The sequence below is a fragment of the Pleurodeles waltl genome, chromosome 6, assembly GCF_031143425.1.
Source record: "Pleurodeles waltl isolate 20211129_DDA chromosome 6, aPleWal1.hap1.20221129, whole genome shotgun sequence".
Taxonomy (NCBI): Eukaryota; Metazoa; Chordata; class Amphibia; order Caudata; family Salamandridae; genus Pleurodeles; species Pleurodeles waltl.
In genome coordinates this window covers 487,545,638-487,571,576 of record NC_090445.1, presented here as the reverse complement: position 1 = coordinate 487,571,576, position 25,939 = coordinate 487,545,638, and the positions used below count along the sequence as shown (strand labels likewise).

At 45.8% G+C, this 25,939-nt stretch overlaps 1 protein-coding gene across 1 annotated transcript in view; it reads left to right on the top strand.

Moving 5' to 3' along the window:
* Nucleotides 1–25,939, top strand: part of LAMB3 (laminin subunit beta 3) — a 179,172-nt gene that overhangs the window by 99,969 nt on the left and 53,264 nt on the right. Inside the window, exons 10-12 of the mRNA XM_069238627.1 lie at nt 5,663–5,851; nt 14,349–14,504; nt 23,290–23,486. Of these exons, the coding sequence (XP_069094728.1) occupies nt 5,663–5,851; nt 14,349–14,504; nt 23,290–23,486 (542 nt within the window). The remainder of the gene's footprint in view (nt 1–5,662; nt 5,852–14,348; nt 14,505–23,289; nt 23,487–25,939) is intronic.

Sequence of the window (25,939 nt, the reverse complement as noted above, 5' to 3'; positions counted from 1 at the left end):
ATACGGGGTGCTCGTATTTGCTTATGAATATAAATTATTTTTTAAAGTAGCAGCACAATGAAGAGTATCAAAAAACAACATTTACTTCAAATCAGAATGTGCCATTTTATTTAGATTTTGTATCATATTTATCAACATTTTACACACATGCAAAATTGCCGGAATATGCAAACCAGTGAAAAGTGTTGATTCGTTATTCACTTTCCAGGTCAAACTTTTTTTTAACCTGTAAAGTTGCCTTAAAAAATGTGCTATGTACTGCTTTGCACTACTTTGCATCAAGAGGGTCTCCCATGTGTGGTTCATGGGCATTTCCATCATATTCCCATGGTTTTGATGTAAATGTACTAACAGTAGGAGATAAGGTTCTGCCATTAAAAATTAATGCTCTTCGAGGAAAGCATCATGTAGGAGAAATATTTTTTTCTACAAACGTTTCAAACTTTAAATGTGTGCTGCGTTGTACAGCACACATACATTTTTAGGAAAGATTTAAGGTTTGTCTAATCATAGTATTTTGTACTGGGAGGCTATCCTTCCAGTTTAAACTGGTGCTAGAATAACACACAACGTTTTGCACTATGGTGCAAAGCTGCATGAGTGGTGCCAGCCAGCCTCACTGTGCACCAGCACTTGGGAAAGAACAGAAGCACCATGTCCTTGTTGATATGGCTGTGACCCTTTCGCACAGTGCAGTGGAGCAGCATTTGTTAGTTGCGTGAAATAACAGTACATTGGCCTCTTCATTTGCATACCCTAATCAGATAAACTCTTTGGCCCCTTATTTATACTTTTTTAGTGCCGCATTTGCGTCATTTTTTGACGCAAAATCGGCGCTGTAGAGTCCAGCTGGACTCATTCTAGTCTTTCTGCCAGCCACTCTGCTGAGGGCTGGTCTTACAGATGTAACCCACACCCACCCAACACAGGCGTCACCAGTCAGGTGACCCTGCCAATAAAAGAGGCCAGGCGCACGTGCCTGAGGCCAGTTTATTACCACCCTTCAACCGTGTCTGCGTCCCTTTACTTACCAGCATGAGGGCCTAGGGCCCCACATTACAATGGCGACGAGTGGGATCTGCAACCCCACGTGGTTGCAGACATGAACCTAATCGGTGGATGAAAGAGGAGAAGTGAGGCCGTCGCAGCCCCAGTCCCACTGGAGTAAAAGAAGGGGGTGAGTGCTACTGATAAGCGCGTCCCGCAGCACTGCAAAAAAAACGGCTGCGGGCGCCGAAAATAAAGCGCTACAAAGTGCGCAGATTTGATTTCCCTCAGCCCGAGGAAAAATGCACTAAGCCCCCCCCAAGAATCTGATCCAGTGCGGCCCGCAGTGTGAGAGAAAGCTGCTGGGTCCGCGCAGTATGTGTGGGAAATGGCGCTGTCGCGCGCCGGAGAAAAGAAAATAAAGAATTGTGGCCAGGGCTGGTATGGTAGCTTCCAAGAGGAAAGAAAGCAGCCCGCAGCGTGCCGCCTACGGTGAAAGAAGAAGAGGGCGCCGAAACATGCCTGGAGCCGGTCGCCCCCCACCCCCAAGAAAATAAACGCGGTCCGCAGCTGTCCCATGCTGCTGCGGCCGCGCGCGCAGAAAAGAAAAAAACACGGTGCGATCGAGCACCAAGACCGGGGCTGTTTTCCCCCTTTTACTTTGAATGTGGCGCTGTCGCGCGCCATGCGCCGTAAGAAGAAGTACCCAATTGTGCCGGGCGGTCGCCCCCTTGTCACTTTTAAGGACTGGTGCACTCGCGCACCAAAGAAGAAAATATGCCCAGGGCCGCCCCCCCATTTTCCCTGCAGGAGTGTAATGGTGCTCAGAGGCACCAGGGAAAAGACACGCCCGGCAGCGCAAGTGAAGCTCCCGCGCCGGAGAGCGAATGGTGCTGTTTTGCGCACCGAACAAGATGTGCCCAGGGCTGCCCCACCCCAAAAATGCCAGAAAAACGGCCCTCAGCACAAACCACGGCTGCTGCGGCTGCAACGTGAGATCACCGATGGTGCTGGCATGCACCACCTAAGGCAACAAAAATGCCCAGGGGCTGCCCCCCCCCCCCTGTACCGGAATTAATGTAAGCATGAGGTGCAGACACGCACCGAAGCCAAGTTTAAAAAGAATATGGTGCAGCCACGCACCAAAGCACCAGGTGCCCAGGGCCGCGCCCCCACCTCTATCGACTGAACAAAGAAGTGAGGTGCTCACAGGCACCTAAAGAGAAGAAAATACAGTGCCCGTGCCCCCAACCCCCTCACTAAAATTCGTGTCATCTGCATGCCTCTTCAAACGAGGCTGTGCAGGTTGGAAGAAAAAGAAAAATTTTGGACAGAAAGAAAAAAAAAAACAAAGAGAAGAGAAAAGAGAGAGATAGAAAATAAATAAAAATTGCACTTACTTGGAGCCCCCACCAGCATGAGAAGTCCTCCCAGCAGCACGCCCTCCTCACCGGCCGGCATCTGTTCAAACAAACGAGCCGGTAACAGGAAAGACTGTCTTTCAAGCTAGAAAAAAAGTGCACTACTGGCATCCAGTGGCCAGAGTTGGTATTGCACCCTATTTCTGTTTTAAAGGGAAGAGAAGCTTGGATGAAGGAAAGTTTACAGCAGCACCTTCAGAAAGTGACTGCTCCAAACCAAGAGTGCGCCCGTGGACAGAAACGGCGCAGAAGACGGAAACGGCGAGAAAGAAGGAAGCGACGCTGCAACGGTGAGAAACGGACGCAAGTGCCACGTGAGGTACGAAGAGAGCGCGCATGGTCTGCGCAGCCCCTGGTGGCCGTCCGCCGCCACCGACGAAAGAACGCCACATGCCCCAGCAGTGATGGTCATCACCGCAGGACAAGAAAGGGACATGCCAGGCGTTGCCACAGGACGCCCAGAAAAAAAAAGAGACTGACACGTGCGCAGCGTGCACAGAGAGCTGCGCCCGAGAATGTGACGACATGGGTAAAGTCCGTGAAGATGGAGAGAGTACCCGAGAGCGTGACGTAACGCACGGGAAAAGAGGCCATGTCAGCTGGCCGCGCAGCGACGGAAGATGGCCACTGTTGGCCCATCAGTGAGCAGGTCATTTGAACTGACCGACCCTGCCAGAGCAGATGGCAGGAGTGAGCGCCAAAACAGCGCAGCCTCAAGGAGCAAGAGTGGCGCCCTCGAGTGAAGAGAAGGAGGAAGAGAGCGGGGACCCTCCTGCCAGAGAGAGGTCCACCAAGAGGATCCGGGAACGGACCAGACCGGGAGAGGTCTGCCTGAAGAGCAGATCATGTCCTACCCGCAGGACTCAGCCTGTGAGAGGCTGCGACCGAGCAAGATGCACCAGAGGAGGTGCAGTGATAGGTCCATGTGACGCAGCATGCGACCTGTGGCACAACGCCACATCGAGGACGAAGAGGAAGATGTACCAGCAGAGGTGCAGCGCAAGGTCCATGTGCCGCAACATGTGACCTATGGCACAACACCACACCAAGGAGAAGAGAGAGTGGCACAATGCCAACAAGAAATGAGAGGAGTGTGACAGACCGGTCACACCACAGATCAACTCCATCGCAGGTGTGAAGTGGAAGGAAGTAAAGTGACAACTGAGGACTCGTGCGAGCAGATGAGGAGGCACCCATCAGTACAAGACAGTCACCGGGGTGAGCAGACGTCACTGAAGACAGCGATGCGGGTGGTCCCCCACGCTTCCCAGTACGACCGACCTGTCACCGGCTGCTTGGCTGTGATGGCATCCCTGACGCCGACTGCACAGGCCACACAAGACCCGCCGTGGCCACTACGTCCATCAAGTGGTCCTTCCGCTGACGAAGCCGCCGCCACCTGTTTGATCTGCAAAAGGATGAAAAAACATCATCATCATGATGAGGTGCATCGCCCAATCTTCGAAGGAGGAGCACAGCACCACCTGAGTGGAGACAGTCAGCAACAAGAATCGATGCTGACAAGGCATGTCTGGCAACGTAGAAACTTATCATCTGAACACTTGCCATGAGCTCCGTGAACCAGACGCCTGCCGGTGAGAGCAGACCAGATCATTTGGACCATCCACCCTTGGGGTCGCACAAGACTAGGACGTGGCCCTGTTGGGAGTTCAGAGCGACTCCTTTGGTGTGGCCGACGTTGGCCCGCACAGCCCACGCAGTCCCGTCGCAATCCAAGGACAAGGGCCTCCAACTAATTCCTGTGAGAGCGGAATCTCGCTGAGAGAGAATGCATCTGAGACAGCTCCACGTCAGGCATCCGGAAGCACGGAGGTCTCATATTGAGAGACTGGTCACCTGAAGACTTTGCACTATGGCCAGAGCACCTGAATCCGGATGGCTGGAGCAAGCGGACCCTGCATCAACAACCCTTGTGGCTCCATGCGAGACTAGGATATGGTCCTGTAGGCTGTTCCTCTGAGGCGTCTTTGCTGGGCCTGAGATAGGCAAGCACAGTCCACACAGTCCTGTGGAAGCCCGCGAAAGGGCCTCGAGGAAACTCCTGCTTGATGGAGATCTGGCACGAGAGGGAAGACTGCTGCTTCTCTGCCGCTGGACTCCCAGGCGCCCCAGGCCGTCACGTCATCTGCAGTTTTAGGAGGTAGACAATCTCCAGAGTCAGAATGCCGTCCAGAACTGTGTACAGTGGACTCCCCACTGCTCCAGATGCACCCGCATCAGAAACTGTAAATAGACTTTGACCACATGAGCCCAGGCAGGACCGGATCGACAATTTCCAGCGAACTGTGAGGTCGTGGACAAGCGACTGAAGTATCTGGACTTCATCCACACAGTGTTCATGCCCAGCTGTACCTGGTTAAATTATGGACTCGTGCGGAGGTGTCCGGGTGCTCCCAGCTGCACCATGTCCACTGCAATTCTGCAGTCTGCCTTTTCGAGGCCGAGAGACTAATTGTGGTGCTTTGTTATTGTTTCTTTTACAGGTTGGACTTTTGTTTGGTTCCTCAATAAAGTTTGGGAGGGATGTAGAGTCCAGCTGGACTCATTCTAGTCTTTCTGCCAGCCACTCTGCTGAGGGCTGGTCTTACAGATGTAACCCACACCCACCCAACACAGGCGTCACCAGTCAGGTGACCCTGCCAATAAAAGAGGCCAGGCGCACGTGCCTGAGGCCAGTTCAATACCACCCTACCACCGTGTCTGCGTCACCTCATTTACGAGCATGAGGGCCTAGGGCCCCACATTACAGGCGCAAACTTACAAATACAATACGGGCCTTTGTGTCCAAATGTTCCACGTGTAAAATGGGGAAATTGAATAAAACCTGGTTCGGTGGTACTGCTTCTTGTCATTATAAATCGATGAATAGTTTAATGATTGACTCACCTATACAGCACAATATTATGGCTGGCTCAATAATGTAATAGAAAGGCAACAATGTAAAGCACGCCTTAGAAAAACGTAAAGGTGACCATAATAAACTTCCAGTAAGGAAAAATGTGAGCCAGTTAGCAAACTAATATATATATATGAAATTTTAGTTAGGGTTGCTAAAAAACAACGGGAAGCAAATGGAGTAACAAAGGGTAACGAGTGCGGAGAAATGTTCTGGTTCAACGAAGTTTCATTACAAAGCTCATATTACCATCTAGTGGTCATCTGTCGAACTTCAGCTAAATGTACTAATTTAAAGTGTGCTCTCACTGAGAAGGCCGTTCATTCTTCTTTTGCAGAATGTAATTGCAACAACCATTCCCAGAAGTGCCATTTTGACCTAGCCGTTTATCGAGCCAGTGGAGGGGTTAGCGGAGGAGTTTGCGATGAGTGCCGTGGTGGCACAACGGGCAAAAACTGTGAGGTGTGCAAGGCCAACTATTACCGCAACACACTCCGTGACATCGGCCACCGTGACGCCTGCGTGTGTAAGTGTTATTTCTGCCTCTATGCAAAGCTGCCAAATTGTCCGGTTGCTTATGTGTGACATTTATTTGTTTTCGGTATCTTTATGTATGACATTTTAATGCCACATGTGACACATTGAGTCACATGGAGATACATTTATGTCAGGTGGAAATAGCAATAATGTACGTTCAATGAAATAAGCTTCAGAAAGGCAGTGATTTATTGTCTCAGTGGTCGGACGCGATACATGCATCAATGGGCCTAAGGAATGACTTCCATACACCCAAGACCTGCTGTATCAGTGACCCTCATGGCCCTGCTGTGTCAGTATCATCATTCTGGACCTGAGTCAAGAGATTCCACGAAGGACTGCTAAAGGAGATGCGTAAGTGGTACCACGTTGTGCAAGTATTAGTGGTCCCTTGCCTCACGGGCATTAGTGGCTCCTACATCACATGCATCCATGGCCCCAAGGAGTAATGAACATCCTCTCAGGACCTGCTGCCACAGTGTCCCAATTCTGAGCCTGTTGCACAAGTAGTTCCAAGTAGGTCTACTGCAGTAGATGCACTATTGGTCATTACTGGGCACTCGCAGCACATGCATCAGTGGTTTTTTGGAGTACAAGCATCAGAACCTCCACATAATACATGCATCCATGGCTCTTCATACTACATGCACCCATTGTTCCAGAAGTGCAGCGGTTCTACAAACACTACTGTTCCACTCCTGCAAAATAAAATTAAAGTAGTGAGCCAGACAACAAGAATTAACATCTTCCTGAATGAAAAAATGTAAGTGGGCCACCTAATGATCAGAAATAAAATGAACAATAAAGCGCTATTAGACAGCACATCACGAAAAAATTGTTTTTTAGATCTTCATGACACATACGTACTGGAACCAAAATATATTATAGAAAAGCACATGGCCAGCATTTGTACAGTATCATTTCTACCTAGGAAAATGCTAATTTGGGCAACACAAACTTCTCTCTAGCGAATAAGTTTAAGGTGGCACAAAATGTCTGCTCACATTAGTAACCTTTGGTTTGAAGAATCCGTGCATATTTTACCATAAATGTCCCAGGAACTGTACTATGTCCCATTGTTTCTATTTAGGTGAGAGGCATCAAAGACCACTGCAGCGCTAAGTGCCTAGAAATGGGTTTGGGCGCTAGCTAAATTAAATTGTAATTGGCTGACTCACTGAAATTCACTTTCGCCCTCTCATTCCTCTTCCACTCCCTTCCAATTGTGTATATCTAACTCCCACCATTTTCCTTTTAGCTTCTATTTCTTCTCCTGTTTCTTTCCTCGTTGATTTTCTATAATCCTTTTGCTCTTGCCATCTTCTTCACTCATCTTTACAAGCTTCACCCTCTTTTTTTCTTTCCACTCTCCCTCTCTTATTGTATCTTTCCTCCACGTTTTGTCTCTCCTCATCTCTCTATGCCATGCTTCCCTCATTAATTCACTAGGGAATCCTGTCTATTTTGCTTTCAGCCTGGCGCTGGTACTTTCAAAGTCGAGGTGCTTCTAGATTGACACTACGCAGACGTACTCACACCCAGAACTCAGCAGCGTTATTTCTAGGCACGATTCATACTGCTGTTCATAGCTATGGCCACGGTTGGGTGGTGCTGATTTGGGAGCGGGTTGAGTTGAGGTATAGTGCAAGTCTCAAATGCCCAATTAGTCAGGAGGGCTTGACGTACCTTCGACCTTTGACTCCCATAGTGCTCAGACACAGAAGCATTAGCAGTCAGTGGAAGAGATGGGGAACACTGGCCTTGAAATTTCTTTGGGATAGCAACCCCAGCTGTCTTTTTATCCGGGAAGTCATCTTTAAACCGCATCTCGTTCTGCCCAGTGTGTGATAAAATGCACATTTACAAAAAAAAACCTTCTTGAAAGAGAAACCCACTAAGCTTAAACCACCCTTTGTAGTGGCCTTTAAGGCCAAACTAATGTGGGTAGTATTAATGATCCAGTGCAATCTCCCCAGGAGTGTACCTCAGCGACCCACCAGTGTTGTTCACGGCATTGTGCATACATCAACCAGCCTCATCTGTGATACTGAAAAGCTCATCACTTACTAAGTTTGAACCGGGTCCGGTCTCTGGCAGTGGGTTATTAGACATGGGCTGCAAGGGGCGAGACAGGACCACAGCAAGCAGGAAGTCTCTTGCTGGTTCTGTGAGGGGCAGTGGGAAAGGCAAATATTCTTGGGAGCCGGAGGACAAGGGGAGTCTGCTCATGAACTAGAGTGTGGGCCTGGACAATGAGAAGTGGCACCAGCAGTAACAAGAAACTTCTGCGTGTGCCAATGCACAGGTCGTGGCGCCAGCTGAGGTCCAGTCAGTAACTCAGGCCCACTCAGGGAGAGAGCCATCAGCTCAGAATCCTGTGAACATCCTTCCCATTATCTGCATGAGCCTGCAAGGTTCAGAACAAGAATTAGGTGTGAGAGGTTGTGATGGGAGAACAGGACATCCTGTCGGCTCAACAGCTGATATGGGCAAGAAAATCTGAGGCCTCACGATAATGCGAGGAAATTCCCAGAATGTGTTAGTCTAACCACTGATAAGTGACATTTGGCAGGGCTGTCTATAATTCAATTTTTAGGGTCGAGCGCGCAAAGCTCTCTGTCCCTGATGTAATCTTTCTATGGGCTTGTAACCAAGCCCATGTCACGCCCATCAGTTTGGTTGGTTCGTGGGCTTGCCTTTTAAAATTTGCTTGATTTGATTAGTGAAAGGCATGCATATGTCATACCTTTTCTGGTGTTTAGCCTTCCTTGAGCTCACCGGCCAACTACTGAAAACATTCGAGGCTCCACGTTTTCGTATGGTTTCTGGACTACTTTTTCTCTTTATTTCATAAACAGCGCGATCTTGCTGGGCAATAGTCAGGCACTTTGCATGACATCAACCCTGTTACATAGATAATTGCACTTTTGCTGGTTACATGGATAAATGCACTTTTGCCCATAACATGGATAATTGCACTTTTGCCAATACATTTCACTGCAAACAAACTTCTGTTTCCTTTCGTGTGTCTGCTTCACGCTCATGGCGTTCATCGGCTCGCTTATGTGAAACTGTTTATCTTTTCATTTTCAGTTTATGTGGCAAGAAAAGTCCAGTTAGGAGTTTACAATGCTAATAGCTCTAACTCGAGCAAAAGCAAGACCTTGATATTGTCACATTAATCATGCAGTTTGTTTATGTAGCACTTATTAGTCAGGTTGTAGTCTATTTTTAAGGGTACATGGCGATAAAGAAAAAATGTGCCCTCTTTCACACAGTTTGTTGAAGTGGAGGATCTGTGACTGGAAATCAGATGCTTGAGTGGGGCAGTCAGCAACTTAGCCACAATGCAAGTCTGCATCCCCTCTTACTCTGTTCTTCTGGCTTCCCCATATCTATGGTGTGCCTTGGCATGCCCATAATCGGGGGACCACTGATGGAATAAGAGGGTCAGGACATATGAGAGGTCACACTACATGGAGACCTTTTCAAGTCGGTATAACAAACCCGTGCCAGGATGAAATTGTCTCTTCCTGCAAAACTTTGTTGTATTGGCGAGACCGCTTAGCTTGTCTACATAGATGCATTCCATTGGTCAGTGTGCTGCTATGCAGTTACCATAGATCATTTTGAACAGCGCATCTCTCTACTTCTCATTTGCTGCCCATTTATTTGTTGCTTTTAGGAGATTGTCCAAGTTGGGAGTAGACGCTTGAGAATGTTTATTTGAACAGCATATGTTTGGGTGCCTCTAATCTGTATTCAAATGAAATACTCCATACGTTTTTATCAATATTTGATAAACCTGCATGCCTGTTTCCAGCACTGACACACACGCTGGTGGTTCACATTGTACTTTACTGCCAAAAATCAGGGAATCATGTTTGACATGTCTCTTCTCATAAACATATATAAAGCTCTGCTTCACCTTATTTCACCTGTTTACCGTCATCTTTCATCTTACCATGGTTGCCCCTAGATGATGAACTAAGGAAACGTTACTCGGGACCCATTCAGTAACGCAGTTAGTTTAGTGTAAAAGGCCATTTATTTAGGACAGGATTGCAACTTATACATAACTTTTAAATAACTCTCAACAATAACCTCAGCTTTGGAACCCCACCTTTAAACATTATCTTTGCTCATCCTTTCAACACCTCCCTTCACTTTACACTTCCATACCCACACACATTCCCCTTTTCCTTTCATGCCCTACCTGTTTCGGGCCTCCCCCACACTCTCATCCTTCACCTGCTTCTTTTTCCCCTGGAAGGGAGGCCAGGCCCGCATCTGACTCTCCACCCTTCCCCATATACTGCCACCCGCACTCTGTCGCAACCTGCCCTAACTGGCGTCAGAAACCTCCCCCCACAAGCTTTCCCCTCAATTTAAAAACACCATGATTCTCTCGTAGAAACTCATCTTCATGCCGGATGGGTGGGTGGCCAATTTCCTTAAAAGTGCGATGAGCAGCGCGGAAAGAGGCCGGTCCCTCCCCTACAGCCCCTAATAAACCCCCCTCCCATGGCCCTCCCCCACTTACCTGTCCTCCAATCCCGTCACTGCAAGTTACTTCCTCTCCTGAATGTTCCCGCCGAGAGACAAGACTGTTTCTCTCTCTCCGTGGGACCCTCCACAGTGAAATAGACTGGTGAGTAATTCCCATAATAATTATACGTTTGATGCTAGCAGGGCCAACGCATTCCTTTTTTCATTGTACACACTGAGTTGTGTAACTGAAGTGCTCCAATCCATCCACATTCCAGTAGCAAGTGCTATCTCAAACAATTTCTGAAGAGCTGTCCAAAGATTTTATTCCAGAATATTCTTTGGATGAGATTACAATGTGCAAATATCAGGAAATATTTGACAGAGATTTTCTTGTTGACAGAACAGGGTATGTCTGCGAGCTCCACAGATAATGCATTTGGGTAAAGCTATACAGTTGTTTATATTTACCTTTTTACTGTCTAATGGAGCAAGTTTGATGGAGATAGAATATGTTTACATGTAACTTCACTGACAGTTTCACCACAGCCAAATCCCATATTCTGAGCATCGTCTCAGCGCCTGGCAACTGATTGCTAAGAGTTCTAGGCTAACCAGTGATACTACAGTTAGTCAGTGGCCTCTAGAGAGAACCATTTCATGTGAACTGTGATTGGTAATAAATTTATCAAATTCATAGAAATATCTGAATAAATAAATACATGTAGTTATATCACCTAGTTCATGGGTACTTGCAAAAATATTCTCAGGACCAAAAAGTAAGGTCTGTGATGTGACCGACAGTCATATAGATGTCAGCAAGGAAGAGGGACCACGGGAGGGGGTGTAAGGTGGGTGTAGCTGGAGCAAAACACATACATGTTGTGGACTATGAGTCGTAGAGACATTTTCTTTCCATACTGCCGTCTAAATAATACCCATAGTGTCTAGAAGAGTCATAGCTTTGACAGTACTGTGTAATGTTCTGTCTGAGTTCCTATCCCTCTATCACACATTGTAGTAAGCCTTCTCTGCTTGCTATCACTGCCTTTGACAAGTCAAGTGTGCAAAGAAAGTTACCTGATTGTTGAATGTATCTTAGGCCTCAGAATCCTGCTGTGTCTTTAGCCTCTTATCTGTGAACATTAGGAATGCCTAGAAAGTAGCAAGTGATATAAAAAATCTTTGATTAACACCCCCTCAACAAGGAATGCCATTTACTGAGGTGGGCAGACACAAACACCCGACCTCCTTCACTTGATTTGGTACAGTGGGAACGTTTTAGCATGGTTTAAGACTATATTGTTGTTCAAGTGTTAATAACAACCTAGGCCACAGAGAGTGTGCACATGACAATTGACTTACCTCTTGGTTCACTAATCACATTGTCGTCAGAATTGGGGTGAGGACATGAATGTTTGCAAGTCCATGTTTGAAAACTATCACACTTAATAAATGGCAATCTGTGCAGTGATCCCTTCTGATGTAATAAGCTGAAACACTTTTACATTTTAGAGAAACCCCCTTTTTTGGAACTTGAAAAGACTTTATCAAGTTTTGACCTTTTTTTAACAATGTCTTCAAACATGATGGGGTTCCTACATATAAGTGACACATTTTACGCTTCTTTTTTCTTTACATCACTTAGCATGTCAGTAGATGCTTGCCCCTTTGTTTACCATGTTTCTGAATGTTAGTGCTCAGTCACGTAACAGCAGTCCAATTCCGTACAATGAGGCTTCCTGATCGAATTTTTGTATTGCGTGCAAATGCTTCTACAATATGGCAATCTGCACTAGTGGTCCAGAAACCTCAGGAGTGGTTCGAGAGGTAGGGGATTCTTGAAGTGAATTCTTTCCTGCTATGATGCAAGAGAAAGGATATATACGAAGTTAGGGGGTGAAAGAACAGAATGAACTAGAAAAGAAAGAAATCTAGAAATCCTGGCTTAAATGAGGCCAACGAATCTTTTGAATTAGTCGTTTTTTCTGTTGTGAAATAAGTGAAGGGCTACACTGAAGGAAAAGAGATTAGTTGTCATTACACACCCCATTGGTGACACACTGCCAGGTGCGGGAGTGGTACGTCCAGTTTTGAAGGTCATGTCACTATTGGGGTTATTGACAAGCAAAGAATATTCTGCAGTAACTGTACTGTATTGTAATCATTAGTCTAAAAAGATAAATGTCTAGAAACGTACGCCACATTGGACTGGAGACAGAGGAGTTGATATGATTTTGGTGAACAAAATGCTTTAGGCATTTTCCACATTAGAAGTAGCAAGCACATTTGAGTGAACGTTTCTTTCTAGAATTAGGAGGTCTGATATTAAAGGTGGCAAGGAGACCATGGGTTGACAAAGATAAATATCTCGTCTTTGGAAGTTGATCGAATGCTTTGAATTCCATCTCAACATGAATAATAGAGACTGTGCCAGAAGTACTCGTTTAGAAGGACAACAGTAAAACCTGGATTAAACTGCGGACCACGTAGTTGCCGGGATAGTGGAAAGGCAGGAATGGGGACACCATGTGAGCCGGACAGTTCAGTCCTTATCTTTTATCAAACCATGTTATTAAAAAGGTTAGAATGCGTAATAAACATAGGCCCTCATTACAACTTTGACGGGCGGCGGAGGCCGCCCGCCAAAGTTGCGCCGCAGGAATACCTCACCGCGGTCTGAAGACCGCGGCCGGCATTCCAAGTTTTCCCCTGGGCTGGCGGGCGGCCGCCGAAAGGCCGCCCGCCAGCCCAGGGGAAAACGACCTTCCCACCATGAAGCCGGCTCGTAATCGAGCCGGCGGAGTGGGAAGGTGCGACGGGTGCTACTGCACCCGTCGCGTATTTCACTGTCTGCTATGCAGACAGTGAAATACATTTTGGGGCCCTCTTACGGGGGCCCCTGCAGTGCCCATGCCATTGGCATGGGCACTGCAGGGGCCCCCAGGGGCCCCGCGACTCCCCCTCCCGCCATCCGGTTCCCGGCGGGAGAACCGCCAGGAACTGGATGGCGGGAGGGGGAGTCGGAATCCCCAAGCCGGCGCAGCAAGCTGCGCCGGCTTGGAGGATTCCTTGGGGGCAGCGGGAAACCGGCGGAAGACCGCCGGTTTCCCTTCTCTGACCGCGGCTAAGCCGCCGCGGTCAGAATGCCCCGCGGGGCACCGCCGGCCTGTCGGCGGTGCCACCGCGTCCCGCGGCCCTGGCGGTTACAAACCGCCAGGGTCGTAATGGGGGCCATAGTGTGTTATTCAAACCATGGCATGTGTACTGCCAAGCTTCAGGTTGATGGCATCTCTACCCCTCCCCTAACTGTTTCAGCCCGCCCATTGTTCATGCAATAACTGGTCTGGTTGGGAATTTCTGACGGAAGGAATTCCACTGACATGGTAGGAGCATTTCTGTCAAAATTGTAGTGCTGGGAAGACCGCTATATTATGTTGGTCTTCTCTGCCTTTTTTGCTGTTTTTCAGAAATAAACCACCAATGCACAGGTGATTTCTTCAGGATTAAAAGTTTGAGCTTGGAATACAACGCATTTTCGCATTTTCCTCCTCACACGTGAGAGACAGTTATGATTTTTCCAGCAAAGCATGGTGATCCTGGGAGGAAAATTGAATTGTGGAAAAACGTTCTAAATGGGTGGATCCTCTGGTGCTCTAGAGCAGTGATGCTGTGGCAGATGAGCCACCAGTCATAGCTTTCCAATGCCCGTGCCAACTGAGGCACCATTATAAGAAAACTCGTGGTTCCCCCACCTCTAAATCAGGTGTGGGAGTTGCAGGTTGCTACAGTGGAAGATCTGTCATTCTTTGATGGGTCCACCACTCTGCTAATTCTACATGAAGCCCGTGGTCTTTCTGACCCACTATTTGCATATGGTTACCTTCTAGATATACAGACCAATAACATTGCACGTGTGTCTAAAAATAGGATATTTTGTTTTGTGGTTTGAACTCGTAAGAGCTTTCTCTGACAAGCTTTTTTTTCTTTATTTCTAGCATGTGACTGTGACCCTGAAGGTGGTATCGGAGGTGGCAACTGTGAGCCACCTGCTGGGCGCTGCCTGTGCAAGGAAAACACAGATGGAGAACGCTGCGACCGCTGTAAAGTTGGATTCTACAAGCTGAGTGGAGAAAACCCACAGGGATGTACCAGTAAGTATCAAGAACTTACAGCAGAGGTGCCAGATCTGTTGGGTGATAGGAAGGCAAAATACTTTAGAAATCCATGGTAAAGAATTCAGGCTAATTCAATGCATCACAATGGCTCATCAGCATGGCATGGCTGCATGCAGCATGAATTGTGTCAAGGCCAGCTGGACCTCCTGGACTGCTCGATGGGCCCATGGAGCCCTGGCAGTGCTGCTGAGCTGCAGGGGACAGGCTTGCTCATCTGCGCTTCTTGCTGGTGCTGCGAGGGGCCTCCTTTTGTGATTGAGAGTCCCTTGTGAGCTGATTGCTGTACGTGACTGCCAACAAGGAATTTGGCAGCCACGGAGGCACACAGGAATGTGTCAGCACCAACAGTGTTCCCCAATCCTGCGCTCCTGCCCTGGGGAGGTGACAAAGTGGTACTGACCTGTGGGACTGCTGCTGGGGCCCACCCCATCAACATCAAACATTCAGGGGAGCAGAGTGGCCCCTCCCCCATTGAAGCCTTGAGGTACAGCTGCTGCTTTGCACTGACTGGAGGGGTCTTCGTGTGCATTGCTGTCACCCTTGTGGTTGTCTGTCTCCCGCACTTGATTGTTGGAGGGTGCCAGAGACTTGAGAGGAGGATATCTCCCTCATCTGGAACTTCTGGGTGCTTGTGTGCAGCCCTGGATTATAGCTTGGCGTGGCGCCCGTCTTCTCCCCCTGCCTGTGAACTATTTGAGCTGCTTTATGGTGGTAAAAACCATTGCCTGTAAATGGCAGTTGTGATGGCCAGCACCTGGGATGTGCTGCCCTTTGAAGCACTATAGGTGGATTCAAGTGGGTCTCTGCTGGTGACAACTGCAAAGACACAGACCGAGATGCCGGGACTGCCTGGGGTGCTTTGCTCACTGCTCCCTTGCTAATTGGACTAGCTGCCCCTGCAGTCATACCCTATGGGGTAGGTTCAGACCCAGAGCCCCTGCTAGGTCAACATAGTGGAACAGTACACTTCACTCCACCCTCGCAGCCACAAACAGATGTGCCGGAGGGGAAATGACGCAATCCTAGTCCGGATCTAAAAGCAGGAGAACCTTCCAAAGCTGATTCGCTGATGGCAATCCTGGGCTCCAGGGCTGCCCTATAGGAGAAGATCGGAATGGTGTCCATAGAGGTCAACTTGCTTCACACTGATCTCTGAAAGAGTGCACTTCGCTGTGGAATCTATTGGGGGCATTCAACTTGAGGTCGATACCTTGCGGCAACCAATGACTGGCATCCTCTCCAGGATGGCATCCCTGGAGACCCAGGCGGAAGACACTAAATAGAGATCATGACTTAATAAATTTAACCTCCTGGGCTTCCCAAAGCAAGCTGAGGGACGGTATACTGAGTGCTTCGTAGAATGGTGGGTGCAGGAGATCCTGAAACCAGTAGGCATCTCTGACTACTTTGCTGTGGAGGGAGCACATAGGGCGCTAACCACTCTGCCGCCTCCTGGGGCACTTCCCTGGGCAATCATTGCCCATGTCCTCAATTACAGGGACAGAGACTGCATTTTTTAAGTGGCCCATGAGACAGACGCCACACACTTTGACAACCAAAAAATCATTATTTATCTGGATTACACACAGTGAGTTCAGGGAGGCAGGACATCTTTCCTGGAAGTTACATGGAAACTGAGGGCCATGGGATTGAAGTATATGCTGCTGTCCCCGGTCAAGTTGTGAGTGATCTCAGATGGGAAATCGCACTTTTTGATTGGCCAGATTATGTTTGGCACTGGCTGGTAGTGTGGGATAAGGTTCTGTTTGACAAAACTGGCTCTTGGAGATATAGAGTGGAGTGCTCATAATAACTGGAGAGACAGAGTTGGGTGACTGGAATCCCACTCAGCCTGTGTCACCCCACACTGTGATCCAACCAGGTGGCACTATGGCTGAGGAACTTTACCTGGTGGGTGCGGAGAAGGATACTGGTACTCCAACAGACACATAGACAGAATCAAATGTCCTTGTCATGGAGACTGCCCAATATGACCCTGGATATAGCAGTGTTTATGCTATGTTGTTGCTACTGAAAATGCGGTAATTGATGGTGTGCCTCTGGACGCAGAGCAGACTTGTGAATTTGTTTATCATTTGTTATATTGGTTTCTTATTGCAACTGGGGGGATGGGGACCAGAGTGCTGGTGGTACGTAATTGAAATGCTGTGGGGGAGCATGTACGTAGGTGCATTCTTTTTTGTGTTCTTGTGATTTTTACTCCATGCATGGGGTCGGAGAGGCCTTCTCCCACTTGGTAAGTGGTAAACCTTGTTGTTTTTCTCTTTTTTGGGTTGAGGCTGCAGGTCCTGGCAGCTTCTATAACTGGGCAAACATGTCTGTTGTTGGTTTCTATTACATTGTTTGCTAGGGATGGGGGGATAGAATGGTTCATTGTTTGGACTGTTATTGTGTACTGATGGGTCTGTTTGATTTGAGTTTTTGTATTTTGTCCTTCACTGGATTCAGGGGTAGGGAGGAAGTGGAATGCTCTCTAGAAGCCTTAAGCATTGGAGTGGGGGAGGGCAGAGGTGGGCACACATAAACCCCAATGATTAACACTACCAGGGATATGGCCTAGAATTGGCAGAGGGATTACTTGAAGTGGTATAAAGTTCATTTCTTGCTGTAGCGCACCAAGACCCATATAGCCTGCCTGCAGGAAACGCACCTTGTGGCTGACAAAGTAATGAAATTGGCCAAACAACTGGCCACATATTCCTCCTATGCCAGAGGAGTGGCCATCTGGGTGGGTCCAGGGGTGCCCTTTCGACACACATATATATTGTTATTTGCTAGTGCAGGGTACCCTCGATGGCAGTCCCCTTTCCATTCTTAATATTTATGCTCCCAAAACAGATGATGAGCATTTCTTTGTGGGGACGTAGGCTCTGCTCCAGGGTAGTACTGGCTCCACTATATGTTGTGTGGGGAACTTTAATTGCATCATGGACAGTAAAGCTGATCCCCACCTGCCCCTCATGGGTTTGAAGCCCCATATGACTGAGTCTCCTATGGAGGTCATGCATAGTTTGGGTTTGCTAGAGAGCTAGAGGGGGGCTTCACCCTCAAAAATGTGAAGACACTTGTCACTCCTTAACACACAATACCCACAGTCGGCTAGATTGTATACTTATTTCAGGATTTCCCCACTATGCCTTGAGGGAGGCAGTGCACCTGAAGAGGTGTCTTTCTGATAATGCTGCGTCTTCAGTTGCAGGATGTGGTGGGGATGAAAAACTGGTGTCTTCCCACTGGCATCTTTTTGGATAGTGCATGTCAGGAAACACTAGCGGAGGCAATGAAGGGGTATTGGAGCTCCACAACGTTGAGGGCCACTGAGTGGGAGGCCATGAAGGCAATGATATGAAGGGTATGTATTGGATCCTCCATTGGGAAGCGCTGGCAAATGGAGGCAGACGTATTGCTTCTGGAGAAATGGCTTGCTGACTACTAGAGGGAAGAGGTGGACTCCCCCAAGTCTAGATGACAGATAGTGAAACTAGATGCGCCCTGCTTGACCTCTGAGATACACTGGACAGTTACACGCTGCTCACTTTATATAGACAGCGCTTGCACAGAGAGGGGGATAAATTAGGGAAACTCCTGGCTTGTATTCTAAGGCGAGAGACCACTTCTATATGCCAACTGAGGGACCCAGGGGAGACAGATGGTCACAGATGAATTGCACATACTAAGGGCCTTTCAAGCACGTTCACAAACAGTTTACAGTGTGGGGGCACTTGTAGAGGAGGGTCAGGTGGATCTTTCCCATCATAGATTGCACCTCCCACTGTTCACTCTGGAAAGTATGCAAGACTTCGAGGAGGATCGCTCGTTAGAGGAACTGTGGAAGGCCATGTGGGACCTCAATAGATCCAAGACCCTGGTAAGCAACAGCTTCCCTGCGGAACTTTGCTAAACCTGTACACCTCACCTGGTGGAGAGGTTGCTGAAAGTCTATCAGGAGGCCTGTATGAAAGGAATTCTCCCCTTAACTATAAGCAGAGGTGTCATCAATGAGGACCCCTCCTCATGCCGACCCCTTACCATGATCAGCTAGGACATTAAGATACTTTTTAGGTTGTTGGCAACCAGGCTTGGGGCAGTGGTGCAAGATTTGATGCAGTCTGGCCAATGTGGTTTCATCCAGTCGAAATACAGCAATGGATATATGCTGGTTAACACGTGCTGCATGAGACTGCGGTATGGAACACGAACTATCACTGGTAGCCGTAGGCCTGGAAAAGGCCTTTGATACAGTAGATTGGTCGTACCTAATGTCAGTACAGCAGGTACTAGGGATGGGCCTTCTTTTAGACTCTGGGTACAACTATTGTATACGGAGCCTGTTGCCCAGGTCAGGATGGGGGTCTGCTCTCGGACTCATGGGTGTGATTGGGAGGGGGACCAGGCAGGGTTGTCCTTTTTCTCTTTTGCTTTTTTGCACTGGCATTGGAGCGACTGGCTGTGCTGTTACTGCAGGAGATGACAGGCTGGGGCATCACAGTGAGAAACAGTAAACACATTGTCTTACTCTAATCAGATGACACACTTGTATATGTGCTCTCACCCAGGGACGCAGTCCTTGAGTTGATGAGACATGTAGAGGTGCGTAGAGGGATATTGGGACTCAGGGTTAACAGGCAAAAACCCCTGTTAATCCTGATAAGTGGGAGATTGGCTAGTATCCCACGTGCCATCTACTGGAGCTTGGCTTCCTTTGAAAAACTGAAAGATTCTGTTATTTGGGGATCACAGTGGCCCATAATCCCCAAATCATTGTGGACTGGGTTCACTTTAGTATCACGCTGACTCTTTCTGTTATGGGCAGGGGAGCTATTGCTAAAATGGTGTTCGTACTGCGCTGCCTCTATACAGTCTAGAATTCCTTGTGTCCGATACCTTCTGGAGCTTTCAAGAAACTTGATCATTTGCTCCCTTCACTGGTCTGGGTGGGTTACCAAAGCAGTGTTGCGTTACAAGTCCTAAATGGGGACTTGATGGATGGAGGGCTGTCCCTGCCTGATATGCAGCATTATTATTATGCAGTGCACCTGCAGTATGTAGCACTGTGGGTTGCTGACTCAGATAACTGGGGAAAACATCTGCTGGGTGGTACTTTTGGCAATGAGATGCTACCGCGCCTTCTTTTAAGGAGTGGGAGGGCAGATATCCCACTTCCCTATTTCATACAACAGACTGCAGCTATTTGGGAGAAGTGGTGGTCCAAAAAATGATTCGTAGAGCACCACTTGAGCGGGGACTCCGGATGTGGATCTCCATCCTTTTTATATTGTAGATGTAGGCATGTCTATGGAGCATTGGCAGAGGGGTGGCTGCCCTCCCTTTATGAATTCCTCAAAAAGCTTACTCAGTTTTAATTTAACTATGCAACACAATCCATCTACAAGTTGCTTACCTTGCCCTTTGGTTAGGTGGCTTTTTGGGAGTGAAAACCAACACTCCCCATCGAATGCTGCAGGAAGATGGGTACTCCTAAACCTCTGCCTTCTTGATGAGTGAAATCCCTTATCTCATGCATTAGAGCACAACAAAGGGTCCACTGCTGACCCTCAATATGTGAAGTCTGTTGGCTGACCTCACTTATGAATAGGCTCAGAATTTACTTTTCCAGATTGGAGCAAAGCCTGCTTTGGCTTTGCCTAGGCTCTTTATCCCGTCTGCAAGTCCACTAACTTAACCTTATGCATTTAGGGACTAGATTAAATAAACATGCCATAGTGCAATTTCAAATTGACATTTGCAGTGATCAAGCAAAGCAATAGCAACATTGTTTTGATCGACTTGTAGAAAATCAACATTTGCTCCAACAAGCAAATGCACTGACAGAAATATTTAGCCTGGGCTGCTCAGAGAGTACACTGCTCAGAGAGTGCAAACGTTGATGCTTAATTGCACTGCACTTGGGACTGCAATTACCTCAGCCCAGGTGCTTACGTACAACCTGAATTTTCATTCATGGTACCCACACTAGCTGATCCCTGTGAAATTGGGAAATTTTTCGGAAAATATTTTACAAGTCTCATCATTATGGCAGCCCTAAGCTAAACCACTCTGCGTGGCTTCGCTGTTGTCCATTTCTAATTAAAATTCTGTTTATAAAAACATAAACTAAATCTAAATATTCCAATTTCAATCAATGGCCACTGTTAACTACACTTTGTTTTGAGCACCTACCACAGTCTCTCACTTGTACCGATAGTGTGTTTTCAGCAAAGCAAAATGTGTTTTTAGCAAAACTTCTGCATTTTAACTACATATTAAAGAATGTTCTTATATTTTTACAGACAGCCAAACTTAATAGTTTAGTATTTCACTTACATATTTCTATAAACATTTGCCTGTTTGAAACAAAACTTTTCATAGTGCATACTCCAAAATTAACAAGTAATATGGTCCCCTGTTACCATCTTGGGTCTTTTGTGACATTCAAACAAACATGAAAAACTGCCATGACATAACCCATATATGCAGATATGCAGAGAATAATATGCTATTAATTACCACTGCTGAGGGAGAGAAGTAATCACCAGTAATGCCATATTATACTCAGTGCATCTGAAAATATTTCTTATATATCTATATATCTAAAGATTTGTACGAGCTATACTGAAGACAATTTAAACATGTTTCTTGCTTATGTTAGAGGTTTTGGAGAAATCCATTAGTGTCTCAAGGATGCCATGAGCATTAATCAAAGCAAGAACCAAAAGAGCCCTTTTATGCTTGGACTCCTGCCACACCTGGGCTTCAGTGCTTATGCTGCCTTAAAGATACCTACGACCCTGAATAAATCACCCGAAAATCTGCCGTAGTCGTCCTCAACTATAAGCAACTGAGGTGAACCCACAGCAGTATAAGTGACTGACGATATCATATGATCATTTGAATTACTCTTGTTAAGAAGACCAGCCTATGAGGTAGTACAGTAGGCTGAGCCCTCCCTATGGGTTCGTGGATACCAAGCGTGTCAAAAAGCTGAAGTCCAAGGCGAGCCTGTTAAAGCTCTCTGATATAATGTGCAGAACCTCAGGTCCGCCATTAAAAGTGTCGGAAGCGATTTCCGCAATATCTAGAACTCGGCCAAAAGGTTTTGAGAAATAACTACTACAGTCATTGTTTTGGCGATTATTACTAAAATGTTTTGGCTGCAAAAGGCTAGAAGAGGCTTTGTGGGGATTAAATGAGTGGCACTGCATGACCATCACAAGACGAGTCATTTTTGTCTATTTTATAATGCGTTGGGAAGTAATTTAATTACCATATTTGTTGCATTGCAGACCACTACCCCCATGGTCTGCTTGTCCACCAAAGCATTTCATCCTCCTGAGGCAGATAAAACGAGGAAGGGATGCATGTAGATTACATGCAAGCTGCATGTTGAACCGAAGGACAAAGGAGGAATTTGGGTTGTTAATATTATTCAATGTTAAACATCCTTCTGGAATTCAACTAAAGGGAACACGAATTTTGAGATAAACGAATGTATATAAAGCTATAGTATTTTATCATTAGATTTTTTAGGACAGGGGAAATGCTGAGTCAGCTCTGCTGAGCTTGGAATATGAGGCCTGCAGGATACATGCAGGTCTGGTGGAAGCAGAGATGGAGTACATATGGTGCTGATCACAGAGAGAATTTGTTTGGGTACATGCGCGACACAATACAGATAGCCACAGACATAGGTAAGCCATTTCACGAGTGCGCCTGTTTTCCAATCTGTCCCTACCTCATTGGTCGACCGTTTTTCCAGCGACTTGGTGACAACTTTGGTGCTTCTGCAGTTGAATTTGCTAACGAGAAATTTCAGTTGCAAGCACAACCCTGCATAAGTAGTTACTGTTCAAGCATCAAATATTTACCTACGTACTGGTTTCCAGCACCCATGTATGTGAAGCGCTAGCAGCACGCTCACATTAAATGCCCCCCCCCCAACTCTTGTGGGTGTTGTGAGCACATACAACAGGATGGGGTTTAAATCGTTCTCTGAAATGTTTGTTTTACTATTCACAATTCTAACAGTAATAAAAGAGTGGAAAGGGACACTTCTTAACTGTGCCTGTGAAGCACATGACCTCATTCGCCTTTCCGAGGCATAGGTGAAATGTGACTTGTTTCACTTGGTTATTCCTAAGCACCTGGACCTCAACTGGTACCATCTTACTAGTGTTATTGTAATAGTTTGTAGCGTGCCAAGGCGGCCATCAGCGGTGAGAGGATTCTCTACAAGATGCCGACTCAGATAGCAGAAGACGGTATAAGGGGCACGTACATGCACTGGTGAACCATGCCTAATGTGTGCAAATTTCAAGCTTTGCTCACTGGGTATCCGCATGCGCTTGACTATGCTCTTTGTAAATGAAACATTTGTATTTTGCACTGGGAAGGGAGATACAATATTAGATGTTATCATTTTTCCACATATATTTAAGAAAGTGCAAAGTACATGTTATTCGAAGTATGATATGTATGTGTATCGAGAAGAAAGTGTAAGAAACAAAAATAGAATAGAGGCTGCGAATCTTCAGATGGTCAGTTTCTACCTTATGTGAATGGAAAGTATGAAACAGCCTAGATTTTGTCAGTTTAAAGAAGCTGGAATTTGATATGTTAAGGACCTATCGGTGTACATAAAATGTGTAATTACCATGACCATAACAATAGTCCAGGAGCAGCAGTAGAAGTTTAGCATGCAACACTGGAGCCTTGTTCTAAGGTCTCTACTTTCACATTTCAGGGTGTCCCTGCAATCCCCGTGGTACCCGTCCAAACATCCCATGTGACCCCGAGACTGGGCGCTGTGTCTGCCTCCCCAATGTAATAGGACCCGCGTGCGACCAATGTGCCTCCAACCACTGGAACCTTGCGAGTGGCCTAGGCTGCCAGACATGCAACTGCGACCCGCAGAACTCCTACAGCGGACAGTGCAACCAGGTAATGAAAACACGCCGTAGTTTCAAACTTTATTTCTTCTTATTATTATTATTTTATTTTTTATTTTTATTATTATTATTATCATCATCATTATTATTATTATTATTATTATTATTATTATTAGTAGTAGTAGTAGTAGTGGTAGTAGTATTATTCAGGTTGACATGAGAACATACGTGACTCATACAGAACATTTCGCTACCCTTTAAATAATTTTTGCATCCAAACATTAGGTCATAGGTTTTTCATCAACTAATTGAACTGATCCAGAAAAAGATACTTAGCTAATCTATTTTTGTTTGTTTGGTATTTAAAGACACCCTTCTCAGTATAGCTTCAGTGGTAAAAAAGGGATTGTTAGCAAAAATAAAGTGAGCTGCTGGGTAAAAGACAATAAATTATACCGCGGAAAGCCTGCTAAATCGGAACACATAAGCCTGAAGTACCACAGCTTCTAATGGGAATTAACCTGTTTAAGAGTGACTTAATAATGCTTTTCTTATATGCAGCTGTTTAACATTTGGAATTAAATATATAGTTTGTTGTAAAGATCGTGTTTTAAGCTCTAGGATTCCCTTCATAATATTAAAATGTTGGCCAGTTTCTTCCTTTCTACTTCGTTGTGTTTCATTGAGTTCTTCCTTTCTACCCCTGTGTGGTTCGAGTGATTATTTCTTTCTTCCTGTCTACATCTCTATGGATAGTGCAACCTCTACTTTCTACATCTCTACAGTCCTTTAAACTCTTCTCTCCTCTTCTCTGTGGTCCACTGACTCTTGCTTTCTACCTCTCTACTATTCATGCCACTTGTGTCTTTCTTTCTCTTGATGGTCAGCAAAACTCCTCCACCCTCCTGCTCAAGAGGTAATGTGACATCACCTCTCTACATATCAGTAGTTCATTTGCCTATTGTTTTTATTTAAAATGTACATCATTCAGTTCTTATTTTCTCGCTCTCTCTAATGATTCATGACTCACACCTTCCTCTTTCTATGGTGTATATGTCTCTTCTATGCAACTTTCTATCAATCGTTCAAATCTTCCCTTCAACATCTCTATGACTTATACAGTTGTTCCTCACTTTCTCTCTATGGGTCATGTGACTCTTCAAAACCTCCAAATGATATATGAATATTATAAAGCTCTAAATAGTTAGGCTGATTATTCCTCTATTCCTCTATTTGGTAGATGCATGGATAATATGACTCATATTTTCTAACTCTAATTAGTTCACCTGTCTCTTCTTTTTTCTACCTTGAGGTGCTTTGTGTAGCTGTTCATTTTCAGCTCTCCCTGGCATGTATGACTGTTCCATTCTTTATGTAATTTCTCTTTTTTGTATTTTTATGATTTAAGTGAGTCTACCATTCTACATCTCTTTGATTCTAGATTTCTCTTCACTACCTCTCTGTGGACCATATGACCCTTTCTTCCTACGTCTCTAAGATTTGTACAACTCTTAACACCGTGAGACCCCATGGGTGATAAGCCACCTTTTATAAATGTTGATTGATTGATTGACTCTTCCTTTACATTTTTATGGTTGCAACAGCACTTCCTGTTTACCTCTCTATCACGTGGCCTTTTCTTTCTACCTATTTGTCATTTATACAGCTGCTTATTTTATCATCGCTCTGGCATACACAATCAACTTAGGGGACCAAAGGAAGCAGTCGGCTAGTGAGCTCACACTTCTGTATACCTAGAAGTGTAGGCTTAACACTGATCTTTAATTCAAAAGAAATAGGCATTTTAGTCTGAAGATCATGTTCACATGAGACCTGTCAGGGCAGAATAGCCTCTATAATGGATTAATGTTGCATTATTTCATTGCATTAATCAATGACGTAATTCACTCGCCCTCTTTTATTCATGCAAGGCACTGTCAAGGCTGTAAACCACTTAACAACTCAAAACTACAGACACGCAGGTCTCCAAAATACATGGATGTGCATGATCCAAATTTAAAAAAAGCTCAACAAAATAAAACAAATTATTAAATTAAATAGACAGAATTTTACAATACATTCTATGTTATACTGCAGTATCCGATATTTATTAATAAAAATGCACTAATTCTACCCTCCTATAATTGTATTTATTAAAAATTATAATAAAATGCAATCTAACATTAAAGAAAATAAATCAAATAAGTATTCATGACTATTAGCCTTCTCACTAGTTCAGACCCAAACAGAACAAACAGTGCAGGTCTATTCCATAAGATAAATTGATAAGACTTGTAAAGATATAGCTTGACTTTATAGGAAATGTTTTTAGAAATATAAAAGTGGCAGAAAAAAGTTTTAAAAACATAAGCAAAAAAAACATCTCTCTGTTGTCAAAGTCCGCCAAACCCTGGAACTTAAGAATTATTTTCTGAACTGTCTCGACTCCTGAATAGTGATATGCTCAGAACTGTGTATTGTCATTATCTTACAGTGACAGTTCTC